Source organism: Coffea arabica, chromosome 2e, assembly GCF_036785885.1.
Source record: "Coffea arabica cultivar ET-39 chromosome 2e, Coffea Arabica ET-39 HiFi, whole genome shotgun sequence".
Lineage (NCBI taxonomy): Eukaryota > Viridiplantae > Streptophyta > Magnoliopsida > Gentianales > Rubiaceae > Coffea > Coffea arabica.
In genome coordinates this window covers 71411154-71431287 of record NC_092313.1, presented here as the reverse complement: position 1 = coordinate 71431287, position 20134 = coordinate 71411154, and the positions used below count along the sequence as shown (strand labels likewise).

Genomic DNA, 20134 nt, shown 5'->3' with positions numbered 1-20134 from the left:
ATTTAGATTGTTGTTGTGTGCACACAGCAAGAATTCCTAGGATAATGTAACAAAAGTTTAGGCTAGTTTGTGTGGGGATAACTTTACAGTTAAGTGATTAAAGTCGAGATTTAAAAAATTATAGGCATCGAGGAATTAGCTTTCAGAACGAGTCATACTGTTCCTTTTCCAGTGTTTTAAATTCCATCCCCCTCTCCTATTAGAGAAAAATTAACTAAAAAAAAAAACTCTGTAGTGATATTTGTACGAATCATACAGGGCATTAGAAAATTTTAAGCTAACATGCTTTAATATAACATTCAAACAAAAAGAATACTAGCATGCCACATTCTAATTATGGGGACCTAGGCAGGCAGTGCTTATTAATGTTTTGAGGTAATTTATAGCTCATGTTTCGCATTTAAAATCATTAGGACTAGAAACATAAATGATGAAAATAAATAGTAGTATATAGTGTTTGATGTACATAATGGCAAAGACGTCCTAACTTAAACTGTCTTTTCTTTATTTCCTACCTTTAGAATAGCTTGAAGAGCCAAATCAATAAGAAGCAAAATTCATTTTGTATCATGAAGAGCATATTCCAGATTCCTAGTCATATTATTATAATTGAAGTGCTTGATTGTTGGCCTTTCCTTTCCCATTAGGGAAGACCCTTTTCACTTTTCACTCCAGCCAATATCTACGGAGTACTTTCTTGTGAGATGCTCATTTATGCAACCCTCAAAGAAATAATTTTGGTTTGAGTGAAATGACGGCAAATTGAAGAGTAGAAAGAACAGATAGAGATGGACAAAGCCTTGGTATTGTTCAGCTCAGCTGTAGCGTTCATCCATTCTAGATAGAGTCCATAATGAGCAAGATTTTATATCATCATAACCTTAAAGGGAACAATTAAGAATTGACCAGAAAGCATCCATTAAGTGTAGAATCGTGGTTCAATTACACGAATTAGACCATATTAAAGGAAAAAGAGCTGTTGCATTAGAATGATTTGTGCTTTCTTTGATATGCTTATGGTTTTGGGTGGCAGAATACAAAAGCCCTCTAAACGATGATAATGAGATTGTTACAGTTCCCTCCGAATCACTATGACTTGCTTAAACTGTCATGTTTTTCTCAAACAAGACAGGAGAAAAGGAGGAGGAGATTAAAGAAGCTCAGGCAGATGAATACACAAATCCTCACGGCCCCTCCTGCTTATTTGTTTTGGTCTTACAAACTGGTGATGCCAATTGTCCTACGGAAAAGCAAAAGAAAAAGAAGCCCTGCAATCACAATCACAATTCACAAGAAGCCAGTTTCGTCAGTTATCTTCCTCTTTAGTTGCTAGTTGCTGCACTGCAAGTATTCTGCTTTCTGAAAGGTGCAAAATTGTAATGCATGATATTTATCGAAATCAAAATATTTACATGATACATTCACACATCTGCGTGTATGAAGCCACTAGATATGCAGAATTGAGCTAGTTAACCACCAACTGATAGAGCATGTACTAGGCATATTACACAATACAGAAATTCCTAACGAGGTGTTCTTTGAACTTGCGCGAAACAACTTCATCTATGGTACTTTCTGCAACAACTGAGTGATGCAGCATACGCAATGGTTTTTATATCCCCTCCTCACAGAAGATTTTGATATTCTGTAAGAAGTCACGAGTAAAATTCCACGATGAGGTCTATGGACCCTTCTTAACAACAGATCGTAGAGCTCAGGTTTCTATGATGAGGTGCCTGAAGATCATACGTGATGTATGCTAAGGAGATCCTTCAGATTCATTTCCAATAGTATCCTGATTGCGTCCTCCTAATCAAGTGAAGCAATACATAGGGAACCTAGAATCAGAATCTGTTGAAAGCACTCAGGAAAATATTGATCAAACCTTGCCGGGTCATGGTTGTATTCTCAAGTGGAGCCCCAATTTCTACACAGGCAATGCACTTTGGCAAGAGAAGCCATGTAGTCATCGGACCTGAGGGATACCAAAGAATAAAAAAATTTTGGTATTTTACCATTTAAATGAAGCTTTAAGTTGAGCAAATTATAGACTATGGGCAGATATTCTGTTAGCAGACCTGAGTCCATAAGGAGATTGACAAGCAGCAACAATGTGACGTTTTGCTTCATCCTGTTTGTCCTGCGTAAGAGAAAACTGCATGCTAATGACCTTCCAAACATAGTAACGAGGCAAGTAATTGACCTTCACAATTACAGCATAACACTTCCATGTAGAACATCAAGCATAGAAATAAACTTGTTCAGTCTCTATTGGTAAATCTTAGTTTAACAAAGGGGTGCTCCAAGTGTCACCCAAGTAGGATAGCCAACAACTGAGTGACAGAATGTGCACCGAATATGATGGTTCAAAGTGTCAATGTTGAAGAGTACTTGGACGACATCCTCCTTTGTGATCAGTGGACCACCTTATTTGTCTGTTCCCTTAAACCACTAAGTGATTAAGTGATTAGATACAGCAAACATTGTATAAGCAATTGATTAAATGTGTGTCATTTTCCTTCAATGTTTATACATTATATGACCACGAAAGTTTCATTAACGGGCTACTTTTGGAAACATTTCATTGCAGAAATATATCAAGGCTGCAAAGGTCAACATGACGTAAAGTTATTTCATCAGCCCTCAATATATCTTGGAATCAACACCTACACTACTCAAAAGTTCTTGTTCTAAACTTATTGCAGAAGGCTCTGATGATACCTAAATCACAAATTGGAAGAATGTTTTAGGACCGCAACTGTAATACCTGGGATTCATAATAAAGTCCAGCATATAGAGAAGCATAGAAATACTCATTCTCCCGTCCGCCAGAAAATGCAGCCACAAGCTATGCAAAGAAATCGGTTAATTAGCTAAAGCATTGCCCTGAATAGCTTAGACACATAGACTAAGAGTATCCCCATATCAATTAGGTGATAAAGTAACCATGTACAAAACACACTGTTTGTATGGAAGAATCTACTCCCAAGTAACAATTTAATTAGCACTTAACTTCAGGAAAAATAGAACTTTTTTTATGTATTCCCAAGGAAAATCAAGGTCTTAGACGAGCTACAGATTGATTAGTTATCCTAAACTGGAACCAACATCAGTCCAGACCTTTTCTGGATCACCACCATCCTTGAACAGGCTGTATGCCTCTCTCATGACAGGACGAGGGTCTCTACCAACCTGCATGTATTAACTAAACTGTTCAAATGCAGTACTTATCAGTTCAAGTGAAAAGATGGAAGCCAAAATGTCTTATGAAGGGCTCAGAAAATCGGAAACAGAATTAAACCCAGAAATGTCTTTAAAAGCTTGAATCTTCTTTCGTTTTTCAAAGACAAAATTACCTCAAGGAGTAGACTAAAGTATTTTACACGTAGTAGTTCCAGGCTGCGGCTGCAACATGTCCAAGAGAGCATAGTGCATATTGAAATCTAAATATTTAGCAGCCCTTTAGGTTCTCTTAATCTAGATGACGTGTCTAAAATGACTCTAACGAGCACATACGGTCATCTAAAATCTTCCTTCTTGGAAAGGATACGACGGTTCTGAATCGAGCTGCTAATTGTTGATTTACCTCAAGATACCTTCTTCTTGCTTCATCTACTCCATATAATTGAGCTTCACAAAGGAAACACCATATTGATTCCTCTGTATCATTTGGGTTTTGAGCAACATCCAACCGAAACTGCTCTGCACCTTCCTCAAACCTAGGGAGAATGAAGTAAAGATCTTAGCTAGAGAGCAAAGAGAAAAGAATCAAAATGCAAAGCGCAGGTAATAAATCAATCCAATACCTGTCAAGGTAGTATAACGACAGTCCCCTCTGCCAAAGATCTGATTAGTCATAAAAAGCACCTAAATTACTATATAACCAAAAGCTTTTCCACAAATCTTAACATTCATCAAAACTCGGGAAATCAACCCTGCACAACCCCTAGCATAAAACTTTGAAAATTATACAAAGTAAGACAGAGAAGTTGGACGCTTGATGCATGACGGTGTTGGATATTCGCCATAAATTCCGGACAACAACATATTTAGTTAAAACCCACAACGTCAGCGGCTGGTTATATACTTCTCCGAAATCCCAGTGAATTTCAAAAAACCATTCACTTCGAATTTCCCATTAGTTTGATTGCCGTTGTAAACTGATCATTTTGGGGTTAAATTGTACACATTTATGTTTTTGCTATCCCATATTACGGTTGACTCACGGGCTTTCTGTCGAGGATCAAGTTCAATTGCCCTGTCAAATTCCACCAACGACCCCAGCACATCACCCTTCAACCAAACAAACATTGCAACTGACAGAGATAAGATTATCAACCAAGATAAATAAGAATTCAATTAGCATAAAAAATTAAAGAAAGTACCAAAAACTACCTGTCTGAAGAGAAGCATTCCACGTCTAATTGCCATCACAGCTTCACGAGCTGAGCTACCGCCGGTCAAGGCCTCCCACATTCCAGAAACTGAAGGCAGAGCCAATCGTCTCCTTGACAGAAGCAGCATTGATGGCAGCAGCTTTTGTGGGCGGCTAATTTTGGAAAGGTCAGTACCAAAGAATCTAGAGAGATGGGGAGTTGTACTAGTAAATGAAGAGCATTGGGGAAAAGGGATGCTGGAGACTACAATTGCAGGTTTCAAATTGTGGGCTGTTGCCATTAACCTACGAAAGCAGAAACCTTTACAGAGAGAGATGATAAGGCGCGTATGACAGTTGCCTAATGGCTAACGGTGGGTAAAAGGCGCCACAATCCACGAACTTTGGAATAACGATTTCACGCGCTCTTTACCGGATTCGATGCTTTATTCTGTTTTAAGGTGGCTAACTGAAAAGAGTTCACTTTTAAAGAAAAGTCAAAAAAATTCCCATGAAGCATCTGGTCTCATAGATTATTGAAATCACTTCGAGGGACCTCATTTCAGCAACTAAAGATTTTAATCCCACAAGGAGAACCAACAACTCTTTCAGCATAAAAGAGTTCTTGTTCGATTAGTATGTTAGCGTAAAGGGAGTTGCAGAATGAAGCTAGACTTTTCCGGCCGCCCCAGCAGAGTTTTTTGATCGATGGATTTGATCATTTATAGTATCTTTAGGAGATGCAGCGCCAACATTCATATGCTTACCAAGCAGGGCAAGACTTGTGCAGTAGTAAATAAAGTATTGGACTTGGGCATGCAACATAATCATGGCTCTTCAATGGCGAATTACTGTCTAAATCTTACTTTGGATGATGGACTAAAATTCACCAGAATTAAGCTTCCATAAAAAGTCATAAACTTCCATCTCTCCATGTGTATTCCGTCATCTCAAGGCCAGTCAAAATGTACAAATGTCTTGGGAAGTTCAAGACCAACAGAGGTTCCCTCTTCTCAATATTTACGCGACAAAAAACTTACTCGTCACTATGTCTCAATTAGCAGAGTTAAAACTCATCTTGACGCCATATTATCAGACGAGAAGTCTTTGGTTACAGAAGCTAAGGCCTTTAAGACTTGGGATGAGGGGAGGAAAAAAGGAAGAAAACGGGTTGGTGGGTACTGGGTACCAGTAGCACAAATGAAAATAAGGAAAGCGCATTCAGTAAAAATCTCAAGAGTCTCGCAGAATAAACTCACACCTAATACGAGTTCAATTAGTAAACAGAAATAAGTTTCACCATTCACCAACAAAAACAATCTGAACTTACAAACAAACTTCCAAGTTTATAGAGAGGTCCTTGACCATAATTTAGGAATAAAAGTAACATGAAACTAGACAAAACTTGACTAGCCAAATAGGTGGCTTCAGCACGGCCATATATAATTAATTCCAACAGATCACTTCTTCGACTTCTTTGTTCCCCTGCAAGAAGAAAATTAGTATTTCTTAGTAAAATCGCATACAAGAATGATTACTTTATACCATGTTTGAAGGACTAATTGCTCACTCTGTTGGCTGAGAAGTAGGTGCTGGTGGTGCTTTTGCCCCAGGTCCCTGCACAGAGTCACCAATTAAAGAGCATATCCAGTTAACAAGTTAAAGACAAAATGCATTGACAAATCCGCATGGCATTATGTAACATAATGAATTAACTTGCTTTTAGACTTGGAAAGAGCATGATTAAATAGCCAGCATCATTTAAACTAAATATCAAATGTGTCATGATATTCAACAATCGAATTTCTAAACAAATACTAATAGAACGCAAAGGCATGAAAAGCACTGTGGATACAGAGAATAACCTGGGAAAGAATAGATTTTGTGGCTTTAGATTGAAAGAATTTTGGTTTCAAATGCCAAACATACCTGGGCCAAACGCTCTTCTCTCCTGGCCATTTTCCTTTCCCTGCTTGCCTTGTTCTTGGCTCGCTTGGCCTCAAACTGATCAGACAATGTCTTTTCTCTTGCCTTCTCAGCCTTTGACTTGTGGATACTTTCCATTAGCACTCGCTTGTTCTTAAAGACATTACCCTTCACTTTCATGTACATGTCATGATACATATGTTTATCAATCTTCTTGGCCTCCCTGTACTTCCGAAGCAAACGCCTGAGGACACGCATTCTCCTCATCCAGAGGATTTTTGTAGGAAGCCTTGCTTCCCTTGTACCCTTGCGTTTACCTAGAACATTGATAATCAGTCATCCACAAAAACTGCTTTAAAAGTGAGGGAGACATTTCCAGTTTAAGAAGTTATAATGCAGCATATCCACTGGATACACGTGCATAAACATGCCAGCAACTGCTCGACAATGGTAATGAAAAGAGGAGGACAGAGCAAAATGCTCCACAATATTATCAACAGCAATTACCATATCCAGAATGGCGTCCCTTTCTCTTCGCCTCCTTCATTCTGCGTGCACGAGAGCGAGAATGAATCTTTGTCGGTTTTCTAATAATAAACCCATCCTTGACCAATTTCCTAATGTTTTGCCCTGCACCCAAAGGATGAAAGTGTCACTCAATCCATGAGCACAACCAATTAGCAAGAAACAAAAGCTCAGTTTCCATTTAATGTTAGTCCAATAAATGCTATTTAAGAATGAAACTGCCACGATATAGAAGAACACTTAGTATGAAGAAACTTTATGAAACACGAGAACTGAAATCAACTCATTCAAAGGTGCTTGCAAGAAGAGCACAATAGCAAGTATGAGAACACGTTCAACATCATCTATCAAGTATATGATGGAGATATTTTAAGTTTTTAATTCTATAGCCATCCTGTACTAAAGGTAATATCATACGTAGTCATTGTCCAAAGAAACATGGACTGCATAGATAATTCAACCTGGGAAAAGAACAAGCTTTTAGGTAGCAATTTCTCCTTCTTTATCCTCCATATTCCTCATTCTTTCTCTTCAGTTTGAATTTTACCTACCATCGCTGCAACAGAAAACCACACCAGGTCATCCCACCAAGTTCTCCTTGTTCAAGTCTTACACTCTAAATGGAACTGCTTCAAAACCAATTTGATTGCATGAGCACTACCACCTCAACCCCATGTTAAAACCGATCTTCACAAATCTCATGCCAAACTGTACCTCTTGAAAAGCTAAACCAAAAAGAAAAGAGAAAAAGGCTACAAATTGTAATTGCATATCAAAACCCCAGTTGCAATTCCAACCCCAAACATTTTATCCTTGTCCAGAAGAAGATTGATAAACTCTAAACTCCCAAATGAATAAGTCAAACAACATAAAGCAACAGAATGCACCCAGAGGCTTTAGCTTGCCATTGATGACACCTCTGAAAGAAAATCCAAGCAGAAAGTCGTCCAAACTCAAGGGCTACACTGATCAAATAGTTTGACAAGATATTTCACACCAAAAAGATAATCTTTGAATTAGTAATTTATCCCAAAGCAGAAATCATCCTCCTTGGGGTCAGCAGCAGACGATGTACTAGGCTGGCCAGGTAGATGAGTATCGCAGAGCGATTCATGTGCCCAGAACCAATCAATTATGGTCAAGCCCCTCCTAGACTACACCTAATTTTCCCCCGAAAAAGGGAATCCTGGAACTAAACCATCCAATTTTTCACAAATTCAAATCCATATTCTGAAAACAAAACCTACGAAATCCGGATAAAAATAGGAAAATTTGTCAAATGAACACTAATTAGGAAGAAAATAAGAGAATATCATAAAAATATAGAAAAAAAAAGTTCCATATTTCGGCAAAATTAGTAGAGGATGATGCTTAACTGGAATTGGCCATGGAGATTTCGCTGACTTCATTCGGGTCAAGCCACACCTTTCCCTTCCCGCACTTGAGTACGCTTGCTGCTAAGCGCTTCTGAAGCTTCAGCGACACCATTTTTCCTCCTCTCTGTATCTCTCCAGCCGCAAGAACTAGGGTTTCGCTGCCTACAAATACACGCTTGTTGAAGAATATCTAAACCCTAGATGCAGAGGTGAAATTTGATGAAATTGTAAGGGCATTTTCGTCCGAACATAAATTAAATTATGTCGATGGATCAAGGCCCATCATCCCCGACCCAGAATTCTTAGCCCCATCCCTTTTTTTTTTTTTTCTTTGGCATTCAATCTATCTTAATTTTCTCCACAATTTGTTGGAAAAGGATTGAGATTTCATGCTATTGTTGATAATATTGATTTTTTTTTTTGAAAAATTGATAGAAAAAAGGCTTTCTACATTTTAGTCATTGTTTTTGTGGCAAAGCCAAGGTAATATTAAGATTGAAGACAATATGAAGGTCCAAATGGATGACAATAATTCATTTTGCTTCAAAAACAAATCGAAAGTTTGATTAAAAATTTATTACGATGGTACATGTATTTAGAAATATTTTCAAAACACTACACGAGAATAGGTAAAAACGACTCACTTAAGGGTCTGTTTGGTTGGAAGTAAAATGTTTTTCTTGGGAAAATATTTTCCGTGGAAGTAATTTTTCATGAAAATCATTTCCCTTTCATCATTTTCAGGTGTTTGGTTAGCTTATTGAAAATATTTTCTTACTTCATTTTTCTGGTGTTTGTTTAACTTTTGAAATATTTTCACTTTTATCTCTATCTTTACTTTCTACACATTATAACTACATACTTCTTCCCATGCAAAATAAGAAAATTTATCTCATTGTTTAACTTTAAAAAATCTTGGAGAAATGTATATATGAATAAAAAATATCTCCTTAAGCAATAAACAAATTGCTGGCCATTTAGTGTCAAATATCAATCACATGCAATACTTATTGTGACATATATCTTGCACTCTCACTGCTGAAAGTTTCTCTAGAAAAAAATGTCCCTATTATACACAATTAATTACTAGCATAGGATGAGCAGAATGAGGTTTTTTTTTTAATTTTAAATATACTAGGGGGAGGGTTGGGTTGGGTTGGGTGGTACAGGGGAGGGAGTGTAAGGAAGAGATCTTGGGTTCGAATCCGTCTGTTTATACTAAAAAAAAAAAAAGAACATATTACAAGATTTTCAGTAAGTTTGGAACATACTACAGGCGGGATGCATGCATTTCGGAAAACAACTTCAGTAAGTTTGGAAGGGAAGTTGTTTTCCACAAGATGAGTGAAAATATTTTACATAGGAAAATGTTTTCAGTAACTTTTGTGCAACCAAACACGGAAAATTAGGAAAATATTTTCCTGAAAAACATTTTCACCCGAAACAAACGGACCCTAAGTGTGGCAATGCATGTTGAAATTGTTTGTCAAAGAGCAATGTACAAAAGTGAATTAGTAATTTGGTACATAACTAAAAAACATTTATAGATTCTGATTATAAATAATTAATTTTTTAAATGTTGTCTTTTACTTTTGTATTTAAATTATAGATTTTTAATGGTCCAAAAAAGTTAGAATTCATAATGCATCAAAAAGTAACTTTTGTTTATTTTCACTATTCTCTATAATCATTTTTCATAATCAGATATTACAAAATTTAAAACAAACGAGAATAAGGTCTCAAGAGCACTTTTAGCAAAAGCAAACAATTGGTGCTTTTCTTGAATAAATTCTATTTTTCAACACATAAAATATCAACTTTGGTAATTCATCACGAATTATGAGTTGAATAAAGAGATAATTACATTTTAAAGTTACCTATTAGTCAATGAAATAAGTTGTATGCACCAATGATATACTTGTACACATATCCAAACAATATTATATTAATAAGCACTTTATCCAGTGCAATAAAAAAGGACTGTTTGGTTCAAATTCTACAATTATTAACACTATGGGTATAAATAAATTGGAGAATAATATTGAGTTTAATTATAACCCATAGAGTGATTTTAGAATGAATTTATGTAATAAAACAATAGATAAGTTAAACCCTACCATATAGTAATTAATAATAAAATCAATAGAAGGGATTTATGAAACTATTAATTGACCTTTCAAGAAAAAAAAAACATGATTGAAATAGTCCTTGTCTTGAAACTCATTTTTTTTTTTTAGGTATAACCCACAGGTGTCCGCGTCCGTTTTACGATCTGCGACTAATCCTGTTCGAATTGGGTCGGATCCCTTGCAGGGAAGTTCTCCCAACGTTATTTTTTTCATTTCCATGATTTTTGAACTCGAAATTTCATGGTTAAAGGATTCAAATCCCTTCCATTTGCACCAACATCACTTATCAAACACCTCTCAATATAGGGTATTATTTGGAATAATTACTGTAGCACTTTTGTGATGTGATGTATGTGAGATAAAAAAATGATTGGGAATATAAAAAGATGAGTTGAAAAATGTGTTTATGACGTAAGCGAAATATTATTTGAGATAAGTTTTATATCCAAACACTCCCGTATTTCTACCAAAAAGCGAAGCGGCCCAACACAATTCTAGAAAAAGCTTCCTTCGCCATCAAGGCCTAGCCTCTGCTAACTCGCGCCTTCCCTGAGTTTTGCTTGGTGCAAGTCTAGCTGCCTTGTGTTCCTAGTCTCGCCTTCTTCATCATCTCTGAGCCACTGTAAATATTTCATTCAGCAGCGAAATAGCTCCATTTCCTCAAGAATTTGAAGCCAGATTTCCACAAAATCTATTTCACTGTAAGCATGTCTCCTGAATTTCAGCTGAAATTCATTTTCTGGAAGTCGAGTTCCTAGCTTTAGAGTGTCAGTGTTTTCTTTAAATTACGACTGGAAATGGAAAGATTTAGTGATATAACTCTAGAACCGCAGCAATAATACTCTTTAATTTCTTCCCTAGGCGACTCCCAAATGGAAGCAGCAGTTTTGCGGCTAGGTGGCGCTCCTACTCCCATCTTCTCGGCTTTGCCGCCATCCACTCCTGCCCTTTGCACAACTCTAACTCCTGTTTTATGCCCAACTTCTTTGGAAAGGATCAGGCTCCCCCCTACCCCAGGTTTGTATCCCCCTATTTGCTTTGGCAATTTACCCCGATCCTCATTTTTCCTTTCTAATTATTTTTACTCTTCTTTTTTTCCTTTTTTGGGTTGGTTCGCCAAGCAGCGGTCTGTAGGAGCAAGAACGTAGAAGAGCAAGACCTTTATGGGCTTCCCAAAGAGTTTTATGATGATGTATGTGCATTGCCCTCTCTCTCTCTCTCTCTCTTTTTGTTCTTGAGTATCTGATTTCAGGTTTATATTTTGTTATCTTTGGTTAACAGTGCAATTTGCATACTGGGTTAAATTTTGTTTTTTGAAAAGAAAAACAAAACAAAAATAAAAGCTTTAGTTGGTGAATAGTGCGTGTACCTGCATAAAAATGTAGTCATTTTAGGTGTTGTTTGAGAGCTGGGGTCTAACTTTTATCAGGTTAGGAATGGCAAGCCCGGCAACGTGAGAAAACTAAGGAATTTCATCAAAAGCGTAGAGAGGAGGAAGAGGAAGAAGAAAGAAAGGTTGAAGAATACAGGGAGATTGGATTGAGGATGAAAGACTATCCCCAGGAAGAGCTTCTCAAGGCCAAGAAACTGGTTGCCAGCTTTATTAAATCAGCTGAGGAAGTGGAAGAGGTATATCACTATGTATTGTATAATCAGTTGATAATAGGATGGGCCTCCTTGGTCTCCAATCTGTGATAATCTGGCAAGAGCGAGTTTGAGCAAGTGTCTTACAAGTTTATAGGCTTACCTAAGCTATTTCTTAATTATTCACAAAGTTGGAGGTTTTTCTGTAGCAAGTAGTATCTTCCTTTCTTCCTGTGTTTTGAAAACATATTGATACTACTTGTTGGTCTTTGCAAGTAGAAAATTGAGGAAGCTGCTGAGAAAGGGGAGCTTAATGAAATTGTTCTGATGGTCATATGGAATCGGCTTGATCTTGCTCGGCGTGATGTACGTTTTTCACTTATTGCAACTTTTCCTGGTTATCTATGGTTTTCCTTTAAGGTGGCATATGCTGTACTGGACAAAATATTCTGCTACTGCCCTCTGGAATTTTTAACAGGGATCTCATCATGACACTTCTTCTGATGGAATCTAAGTAGTAGTTAATTATTGAAAGATATCTGAACAATTCAGTGCAAGAGCACCTATTTATTACATCCTACTGCCTTGAAGAAATATTCTTTAACCAGCAAACATATTGCAGTGGCACACAATGTTGTTAAAGGACTTAAAATTACATCTGTGAAGCATTTTCTGATATATATATATAGCTGTCTCTCCTATTTTGTTCTTCTTATCTGATCAGCTGTGAAACTAGTGATTGATTACTCATACATCTTCCCAGGATGAAAAAGATGCAGTTCGAAGTCTTGATCTCTTGTACAGGCGGGTTGAGGTATTAAAATTGTACTAACTGGCTGCATTAGACACAAAGTACAGGATTTTTGTGATATTTCTATTGAGTTTCCTCTCTTGGTCTTGCTTGGATGAATGGAACTTAATCAGTGACTGTGACATGAATTGTGGGGTTATAACTTGATTCAGCTCATGTCCTATAACTCTTATATAGAACATGAGCAAGGTTGAACTCTAGAACTTGTTGGTTTTTGTTGACCTAATTCTATGCCTTTCACTATCTGAAATGATTCTTCACATATAAGAAAAACCCAAATACCAGGATGAAATGCACTTTAACTTTAAGCGGGTACAATCTTGTTGCAGTTGTAGGCATAATGTTTGGATAAGAACAACACATTAAAACAAATTTGTTCCAATTTGTATCTCTGCTTCTTGATTATCATGAATTTAGGGTCATTGTTTACCAGCAGTTTACTCCACATTCGTTAAAAGATGTGCCCTAGCTTCATGTTTGGATGTCTCTTTCGTTTTTCTTTAGGTACTCTTTTTTAGCGGTTTTTTCCTCTTTTTGTCTATCTTTGGTATCTGATTAACCGAGTTTTGCATACATCTTAGACTGAGATTTTGAAACGGGAGGCTACACCTGCCATGAGGTTGCTTAATGATCTTTTAAATATGCATGATGGATTTGATGATCAAGATTGGCTAAAGGCATGCAAAAAGCGAATGTTTGATACCTTTCCACGGGAGGACCCATTTACTATCCTTGCACCAGCTGGTTTTGACATTGATAAGGTATAGCGTTGACAGCTGCTTAATATATTCCAAATGAATCATAATTTTAGAGATTAGAACGTGATGGGAAACTTCAGAAGTTCTTGTAGTGAATCACTCTTTGTACTCGATCTCTTACATAGAATGTTGTTATACTCATGGTTGGATCTCTGTTCCACATCTTATCCTTTCAGGATTTGATGCGGCGATGGTATGTGCTTTGCTATCAATATTATAACTGTTATTGCTATTATTCTTGTTATAGGAGCTCCAATATGGCTTCATTTATTTTTCTTTAATCATGTAGCGTGAGCATTGGACATTATAATTTGCTAATTAATTTGGTAATGAGATGTGTGTGTATATCCCAGACCTTAAACCTTGCCCATGACATCTTTCCTTTGATTGGATGTTCCTTTTGCTTGAATTGTGTGTTCTCTCAGCATGAAGGACCGTTGGCGCCAGCTATGCCTGTCGAAGCCGATAATGTTCTCTTAAGGGTAGATTTTGTCAGGGAGGTTGCTGCATTGCTCCAAGAAGTTCGTTCTCAGCAGACTGAAGCACAACATGAAGAAGGGCTTGATCCTGAATCTGTTGCCAGGATGTTGAAGCAGCATGAGAAGCAGAGAGCAATACGCCAAGTAGAATCTTTGTTGGATCTGGCAATTAATTTGAATTGGTAGTTTACCATAAAAAACGAGGCTTTTCGTGCTTCAGTAGATAAGTCATAGAGGCCAGGCTTATTATTCTATAAGAACTGACGGGGTATGTAATAAGATATGTTAATCTGCATGGGGAAATACATAACCAACAATGAGCATATTCGAAGAGTTGTGGAAACAAAATTTGGCAAAGTATCTAATAAGATACATATGTTTGCATGGAAGTACATGACCAAGAATGAGCAAGTTGGAAATTATAGAGTCACGAACAGCAAAAAGGATAAGATTAAAAATGGTATATAAGCAACAAAGTTTCATCATTCTATAAATGGTATAATCTGTTATATTAATCAGTTTGGAATAATTACTGTTGCATTTTCTGTGATGTGATGTATGTGAGATAAAAAGGTGATTGAAAATATAAAAAGGTAAGTTGGAAAATGTGTTTATGATACAAGTGAAATATTATTTGGAAAAATGAGGTATCCAAACAAAAGATATTTTTAGTATATATTAGTTTGCATGGGGACAGATAATCAACAACGAGCATATTCAAAGAGCAGGGAAAACATCGTACAAGTGTGTTTGGATAGTATATTAATTGGGATAATTTTTTGAAAAAAAAATTAATATAGCGCTTTTTTAATATACTCTATAAGGGATAAAAAGGTGATTAGAAAATATATTGATGATACAAGCAAATAAATTGTGACAAATAATTCACTATCCAACCTGCAATGGAAGTTATACAAATGCCAACTCAAACCGTAGTTTGCAAAAGAGATGGAGAACCAAATCTTCAAGACTGGAACCACAATCAGGAATTGCAGCTTTCGTGGAAGCCGCAAATAACCTGCAATGGAAGTTATACAAATGCCAACTCAAACCGTAGTTTGCAAAAGAGATGGAGAACCAAATCTTCAAGACTGGAACCACAATCAGGAATTGCAGCTTTCGTGGAAGCCGCAAATAGAGAGTTTGTTTAGATTACACATTATTTACGCTTTATTTACACACTGACTTGCTTACCTCATCAACATGTTTTTCATTATCATATTTGCAGCCGATAAGGCTAAAAGAAGCAGCAAATGGACAGCCAGCATCGCGCGAGTCGGATCATGCAGATATTATTGCAAGTTGATGGCAAATGCAGGGGCAAGGAAAGTCGAGAATGCGTACCGCTTTGGAAAATCAAGGTCCAGAAGAAAAAAAAGGTCCTTTACTTCACAGGTCAACAAATCCGCGCTTTCAAAATTGCTGAGCTCGAGTATTTATTATTTAATTTCGTGAGTAACATTCGTGAAACACTTGTAAAAGTGAAAAATGACAATGCGAAAATATTTAATATGAGTAGTCAACAAAGCATTTGTAAAATTGCAAAGAAAAATTCGAATCTTGAATTTGACCTGACTTTGACTGCGTCAACTCGATTTGATCCATCTTGTGCCAAAACTTTTTTTTTTTTTTTTGATGTATAAATCTTGTGCCAATACTTTATCTTAGCAAACTAGGATAATTTTAGAAACCCCTCCTCAGGTATCTGATAATTTCACAGGCCTCCCTCTAAGTTTTGAAAATTACACTAATCTTTCTTGAGGTTAATTATTTTGTAACATTTAGACCCAATCAATAATTAAAAAGTGATATCAGTAGAGAGAAAATAATATGATTTCATCATTACCCTTCATCTGCCATGTTATTGAATTAATTACCACACACATTAAAGAAAAATATACTAAAACTTGCCTTTTATCATTAGGGATCAAATCACATATAATATCAAAAAATAGTATATTATTTTATTTTTTTCACTTAATACAAGATTCAAATTATGCTTTTCAGTTACATATTCATCGTCAACATGATCAACAATAAATAATCAAAAAATTTGCAACCAAAATATTACAAAGAACAAACTTTAACATCACAAATATTTTTGTTAACATATTAAGATTAGTTGCTAAGATTTTTTTGGTATTAATGTTTGGTCTTTATAATTTTTTGGTTATAGATTTTGTTGACTATCTGTTGTTGATCATGTTTGACGAAGGGTTTGTAACTGAAAAGAGTAATTTGGATCTTATATTAAGTTAAATATATATAATGATATGCTATTTTGATGCCATATGTGATTTAATCTCTGATGATAAACAACAAATTCTAATATTTTTTTTAATGTTTGGGTTGGTATTAGATTAATTAAATAATTTAGTAGATGAGGGGTAATGGTGAATTACATTATCTTCTGCCTTCTAATATCACTTTTTTAATTATTGGTTGAATCTAGATGTTATAAAATAATAAATTTCAAGGGAAGTTAATGTAATTTTCAAATTTTAGAGAGAAGCCAATGAAATAATCAGAAACCTCAGGGGAGGAGGTTTCTGAAATTATGCCTAGCAAATTGATGGACAGTGATACTTTACTTTAATCAATTGTCTAATGAACAAAAAAAATGTCACATAGAAACGATTAAACCAAGTATCTTCAAATTACTCCAAAATTCTTTTCAAGTGAAATATTCATATTTATAAATTGAACTTTTTGTTGTTTGTGAGTTTATATGTCATATGATTGCAAGGTTACTTCGAAAACTTTGATGTAAAGAGAGATTAAGAATGGAGCACTGCAATTACTTTATTTAGTTCATAATTTGACATGGGCAATCGACTCATGAGAAAATAGGTTTGTGACAATATTATTATGCTGTTTCAAAATATCCTTCATGAATAAAATTTTGATGACTTGTATATCGCTTTAATTCATCTTTCCTTTCTCTTCGTTCTCGGATGATTCTTCTATTTTATATTTAAGCTGAAAGATCCACCTTAATTATCTTGAAAATGAAAGCAATTTATGTAGATAACAGAAAATTTTAGACGAAATGAAAAGGCCACTTTGGAGTTAAAGCCTCTTACAAATTCGCCATGATTCTTCAGCCGCCGCTATTTGGATCTGCAACTTACAAGGGTACAGTGCCTCATGCAGTCTAAGCACTATTGCAATAAATGTCCATTAAGGCACCAATGTGGAAAGGTACATTAAAATTTGGATTTTTCGAACGGGTGCATGTACAACATGCATTAACACACTTAGCGTTCAATTAACTTGACAGATATATACGCATATTAATAATTATTATTTATATATTTTTTCTATTTAATCTCGTCTACTCTCCCTTATATTTATTTACTTTTCTTAATTAATCTTATATTTTTAAAAATATAATACTTGAAATATGTCTTAACGAGTGCCCCATTAGACAAACTGTAAAAATTGTGTTTTACTATCAATCTCGTGCATTTAATTTCAAATTCATAATATGAACCATCAAATTTATAGTGGCAACATAGAAAGTCCCTCTGTCTTGATGATTCAACAAGTTATCGTAATTGATTTAATAAATTGACTAACAGAGTGTTCAATGAATACTCGTTAAAAAGGATTTTAAGTGTAAGTCTTTTGAAAAATGTAATTAATTCGAAAAAGTTTTAAAATGCAGGGGTATAATAATTATGATTGTACGTATTCACATCATAAATTGGATACTATTTACATGCTAAGATAGGTACAATTTAGTTACATTTTTAGAAAAATCTATAAGTTAATTAGCAAATAAAATGTCACGTTCTTGTTTAAATGAAAAGCTACTAACAGTAAAATAGTGTACCTTAACAACGTGGTGAATAAGTTAAGAATAAATCTTTATCACTGACAATATATACACTATCACCATTTGATTCATGATATGTGTGTAAAAGTTAAATTTCAAATTTAAATTTTACATAATTATCATTTATCTAACGTATGCACTGTTAGTACAGGAAAAATTAATCCGTGAAATGCTGCCCGTTTTAGTATACAAGAATGTCTGTCACTACTCAAGATTTCCAGTCGAATGAAACTCAATCTTATCGTGATTGGCGAGACAACCTTTCACTCCTTTACAAGGAAGGCTCTGATGGGAAGATTTCACATTCATGCAAATAACAGAGAGTTTTCTTCCTTCTTTTTCTCTCTTTTTTGGAACTAAAATTATTAGAGTTAATGCGGCAAAGATTGGTGGCAGACATCTGACCCGTGAAACATACGTAAATGCAGTCAAGATGTTCGAATGAATCAACAATATATATATATTTTTCTAGTTTTGTCAAAACAAAAGCAAGCAATATATCTTGTTTAGGCGGTGTTATAATATCGTTATAGAACGATTGATCTGACAACGGTTTATGCTCTTAATTCCGTATACGTGTCAATTGATGATCAAAAATGACACAAGCCTAAACTTTATGAATACGCAGTCTTTTATTTTTCTTCTTCTTCTTCTTCTTTATACATATGTTGGCTGCTCTTGATAAAGACCATTGTCTTATTTGTTTGGAACTATGGATAAAGTTTGGCTCTTTGACCAATGAATCAATAATATATTTACAATACTCGATTCTGAATTAGTCGAGACCCAATGTGATCACAAGATATTAGGACTCCTAACCCAAAAAAAAGAATGTATTTCCTTTCTAATTCTTCTTTTGCATGGAATGATGAATCAATTAAATTCTCTCACGAAATTAAATAATCACTTTTTTTGTGAGGATTAATGATTTTAAACAGATTAGGCCAAATTACAAAATATAAACTGGGGTAATACCTTAATAAAGACAAAAAAACTATTAACAACATAAAAAAGATTATTCGAGTCCTGTACTATCTTCTTTTTGTTCCTTTTGAATTTTCTTTGGATGGAAATTCTTTGTTTATTTCTGCTTTACTAATTTTTACTCCATTTTAATATCATCATGTGTCATTAGCTCTGCGACAATGACAAAAGCTTTTTCGTACAAAACGCTGGACATAATGTGGAGGAGAAAAGGAATTTTATCAAGAATGCTGGACTTATGGGCTTTATTTGGCTTAATTACAGCTGACCATCTGATGCTTAGTGATTCCCTGATACCGATCCCATTATAAAATCAGAATGGCCATATCATGGTTAGATGCATGACACATGAGCAAATTTGAATTTAAATTTTAAATTCAGATGAATTATTATGCATTTAATGGTGATGGTGTATATACTATCAGTATATAAAAGATTAATCCTTCCTTTATACTTCAAAATGTAAACGAGAAATGAGGCATCTTGGAATACCTGTAATATACGTATGGAAGAGAAAGTACCTAGTGAGGTGAATATAGTGGGGCTAGATTAGCCAAGTATTAAGAATTTCTGTTATTCTAGTTCACTTCTCCATGGTTAAAAGAATAGGAGTTCCTAATGAGATTTTGTGTTATTTTTTCTTTATTTTGTTGTTTAATTTTGAATTTATTTCAGATTTAGATTTATGTCGGCAGATCTCACCATATTTATTGGAGCTTATAACTGTTGATTAGCAGATCTGACAATTGCAGCATGCACAGAGTGAGCTGCAACGATTTATTCTACGAGGAGATGATTTTAAAATTGATGGTACTTTTTAAATCTGTTCTTAATTTTTCAGGTCTTTTGTATATGTTAAATTGCAGATCTACAATTTTAGTGCATGTTGAAATCTATGATTTTAGTGCATGTTTTATCGTTCATTAGGGCAACAATGTATATCAATCGTACTAGACGATTTCCAGCAATCCATTAAATGTTATATATATATATATATATATATATATATATATATATATAAAGAATAGGCGCACATAATTATTTTTTACCAAAAACCAACAAACACAGATAGACAAATTTACATTGAAATTGTTTCTCAAACACTTCTTACACTATGCAAAGTAATACATGAAATGAAGTCATAATGCAAACATAATTGTAGTGCTTGTCGGTCTATAAAATATTACGCAAAATTATACATGAAATGAAGTCATAATGCAAACATGATTGCAGTGTTTGTCGTCCTATAAAATACTACTTCAGTGGCTATTAAAAGTTGGCTTTTCCTCAAAAAAAAAAAAAAAAGAAAAGAAAAAATCTCAATTCATGCCTTCGACAAGTACTAGCCA

At 35.0% G+C, this 20134-nt stretch overlaps 3 protein-coding genes across 6 annotated transcripts; 1 reads left to right on the top strand and 2 right to left on the bottom strand.

Moving 5' to 3' along the window:
- Positions 1 to 1356: 1356 nt before the first annotated feature.
- LOC113732917 (uncharacterized) lies at positions 1357 to 5068 on the bottom strand. Of its 4 annotated transcripts, XM_072080920.1 has the most exons (10): positions 4396 to 5068; positions 4227 to 4293; positions 3807 to 3846; positions 3587 to 3719; positions 3357 to 3443; positions 3121 to 3192; positions 2768 to 2848; positions 2079 to 2140; positions 1886 to 1975; positions 1357 to 1809 (listed from the first exon to the last, which is right to left on the bottom strand). In XM_072080920.1, the coding sequence occupies exons 1-9, from the start codon at positions 4675 to 4677 to the stop codon at positions 1909 to 1911; spliced, it is 891 nt and encodes a 296-aa protein (XP_071937021.1). In that variant the 5' UTR covers positions 4678 to 5068; the 3' UTR covers positions 1357 to 1809; positions 1886 to 1908. The 4 variants fall into 4 exon arrangements, with proteins under 4 accessions (XP_071937021.1, XP_071937020.1, XP_071937022.1 ...); XM_072080919.1 differs by having other exon boundaries at positions 1357 to 1975; positions 4396 to 5065; XM_072080921.1 differs by having other exon boundaries at positions 1357 to 1975; positions 4227 to 4316; positions 4396 to 4525.
- A 557-nt stretch (positions 5069 to 5625) lies between these two features.
- LOC113732916 (large ribosomal subunit protein eL19y) lies at positions 5626 to 8392 on the bottom strand. The gene is made up of 5 exons (XM_027258958.2): positions 8203 to 8392; positions 6809 to 6931; positions 6305 to 6618; positions 5946 to 5992; positions 5626 to 5860 (listed from the first exon to the last, which is right to left on the bottom strand). The coding sequence occupies exons 1-5, from the start codon at positions 8312 to 8314 to the stop codon at positions 5836 to 5838; spliced, it is 621 nt and encodes a 206-aa protein (XP_027114759.1). The 5' UTR covers positions 8315 to 8392; the 3' UTR covers positions 5626 to 5835.
- A 2429-nt stretch (positions 8393 to 10821) lies between these two features.
- On the top strand, positions 10822 to 14296 carry LOC113732915 (protein PALE CRESS, chloroplastic). The gene is made up of 8 exons (XM_027258957.2): positions 10822 to 11032; positions 11193 to 11348; positions 11456 to 11523; positions 11766 to 11960; positions 12195 to 12281; positions 12679 to 12729; positions 13308 to 13487; positions 13910 to 14296. The coding sequence occupies exons 2-8, from the start codon at positions 11204 to 11206 to the stop codon at positions 14147 to 14149; spliced, it is 966 nt and encodes a 321-aa protein (XP_027114758.1). The 5' UTR covers positions 10822 to 11032; positions 11193 to 11203; the 3' UTR covers positions 14150 to 14296.
- The last annotated feature ends 5838 nt before the right edge of the window (positions 14297 to 20134 follow it).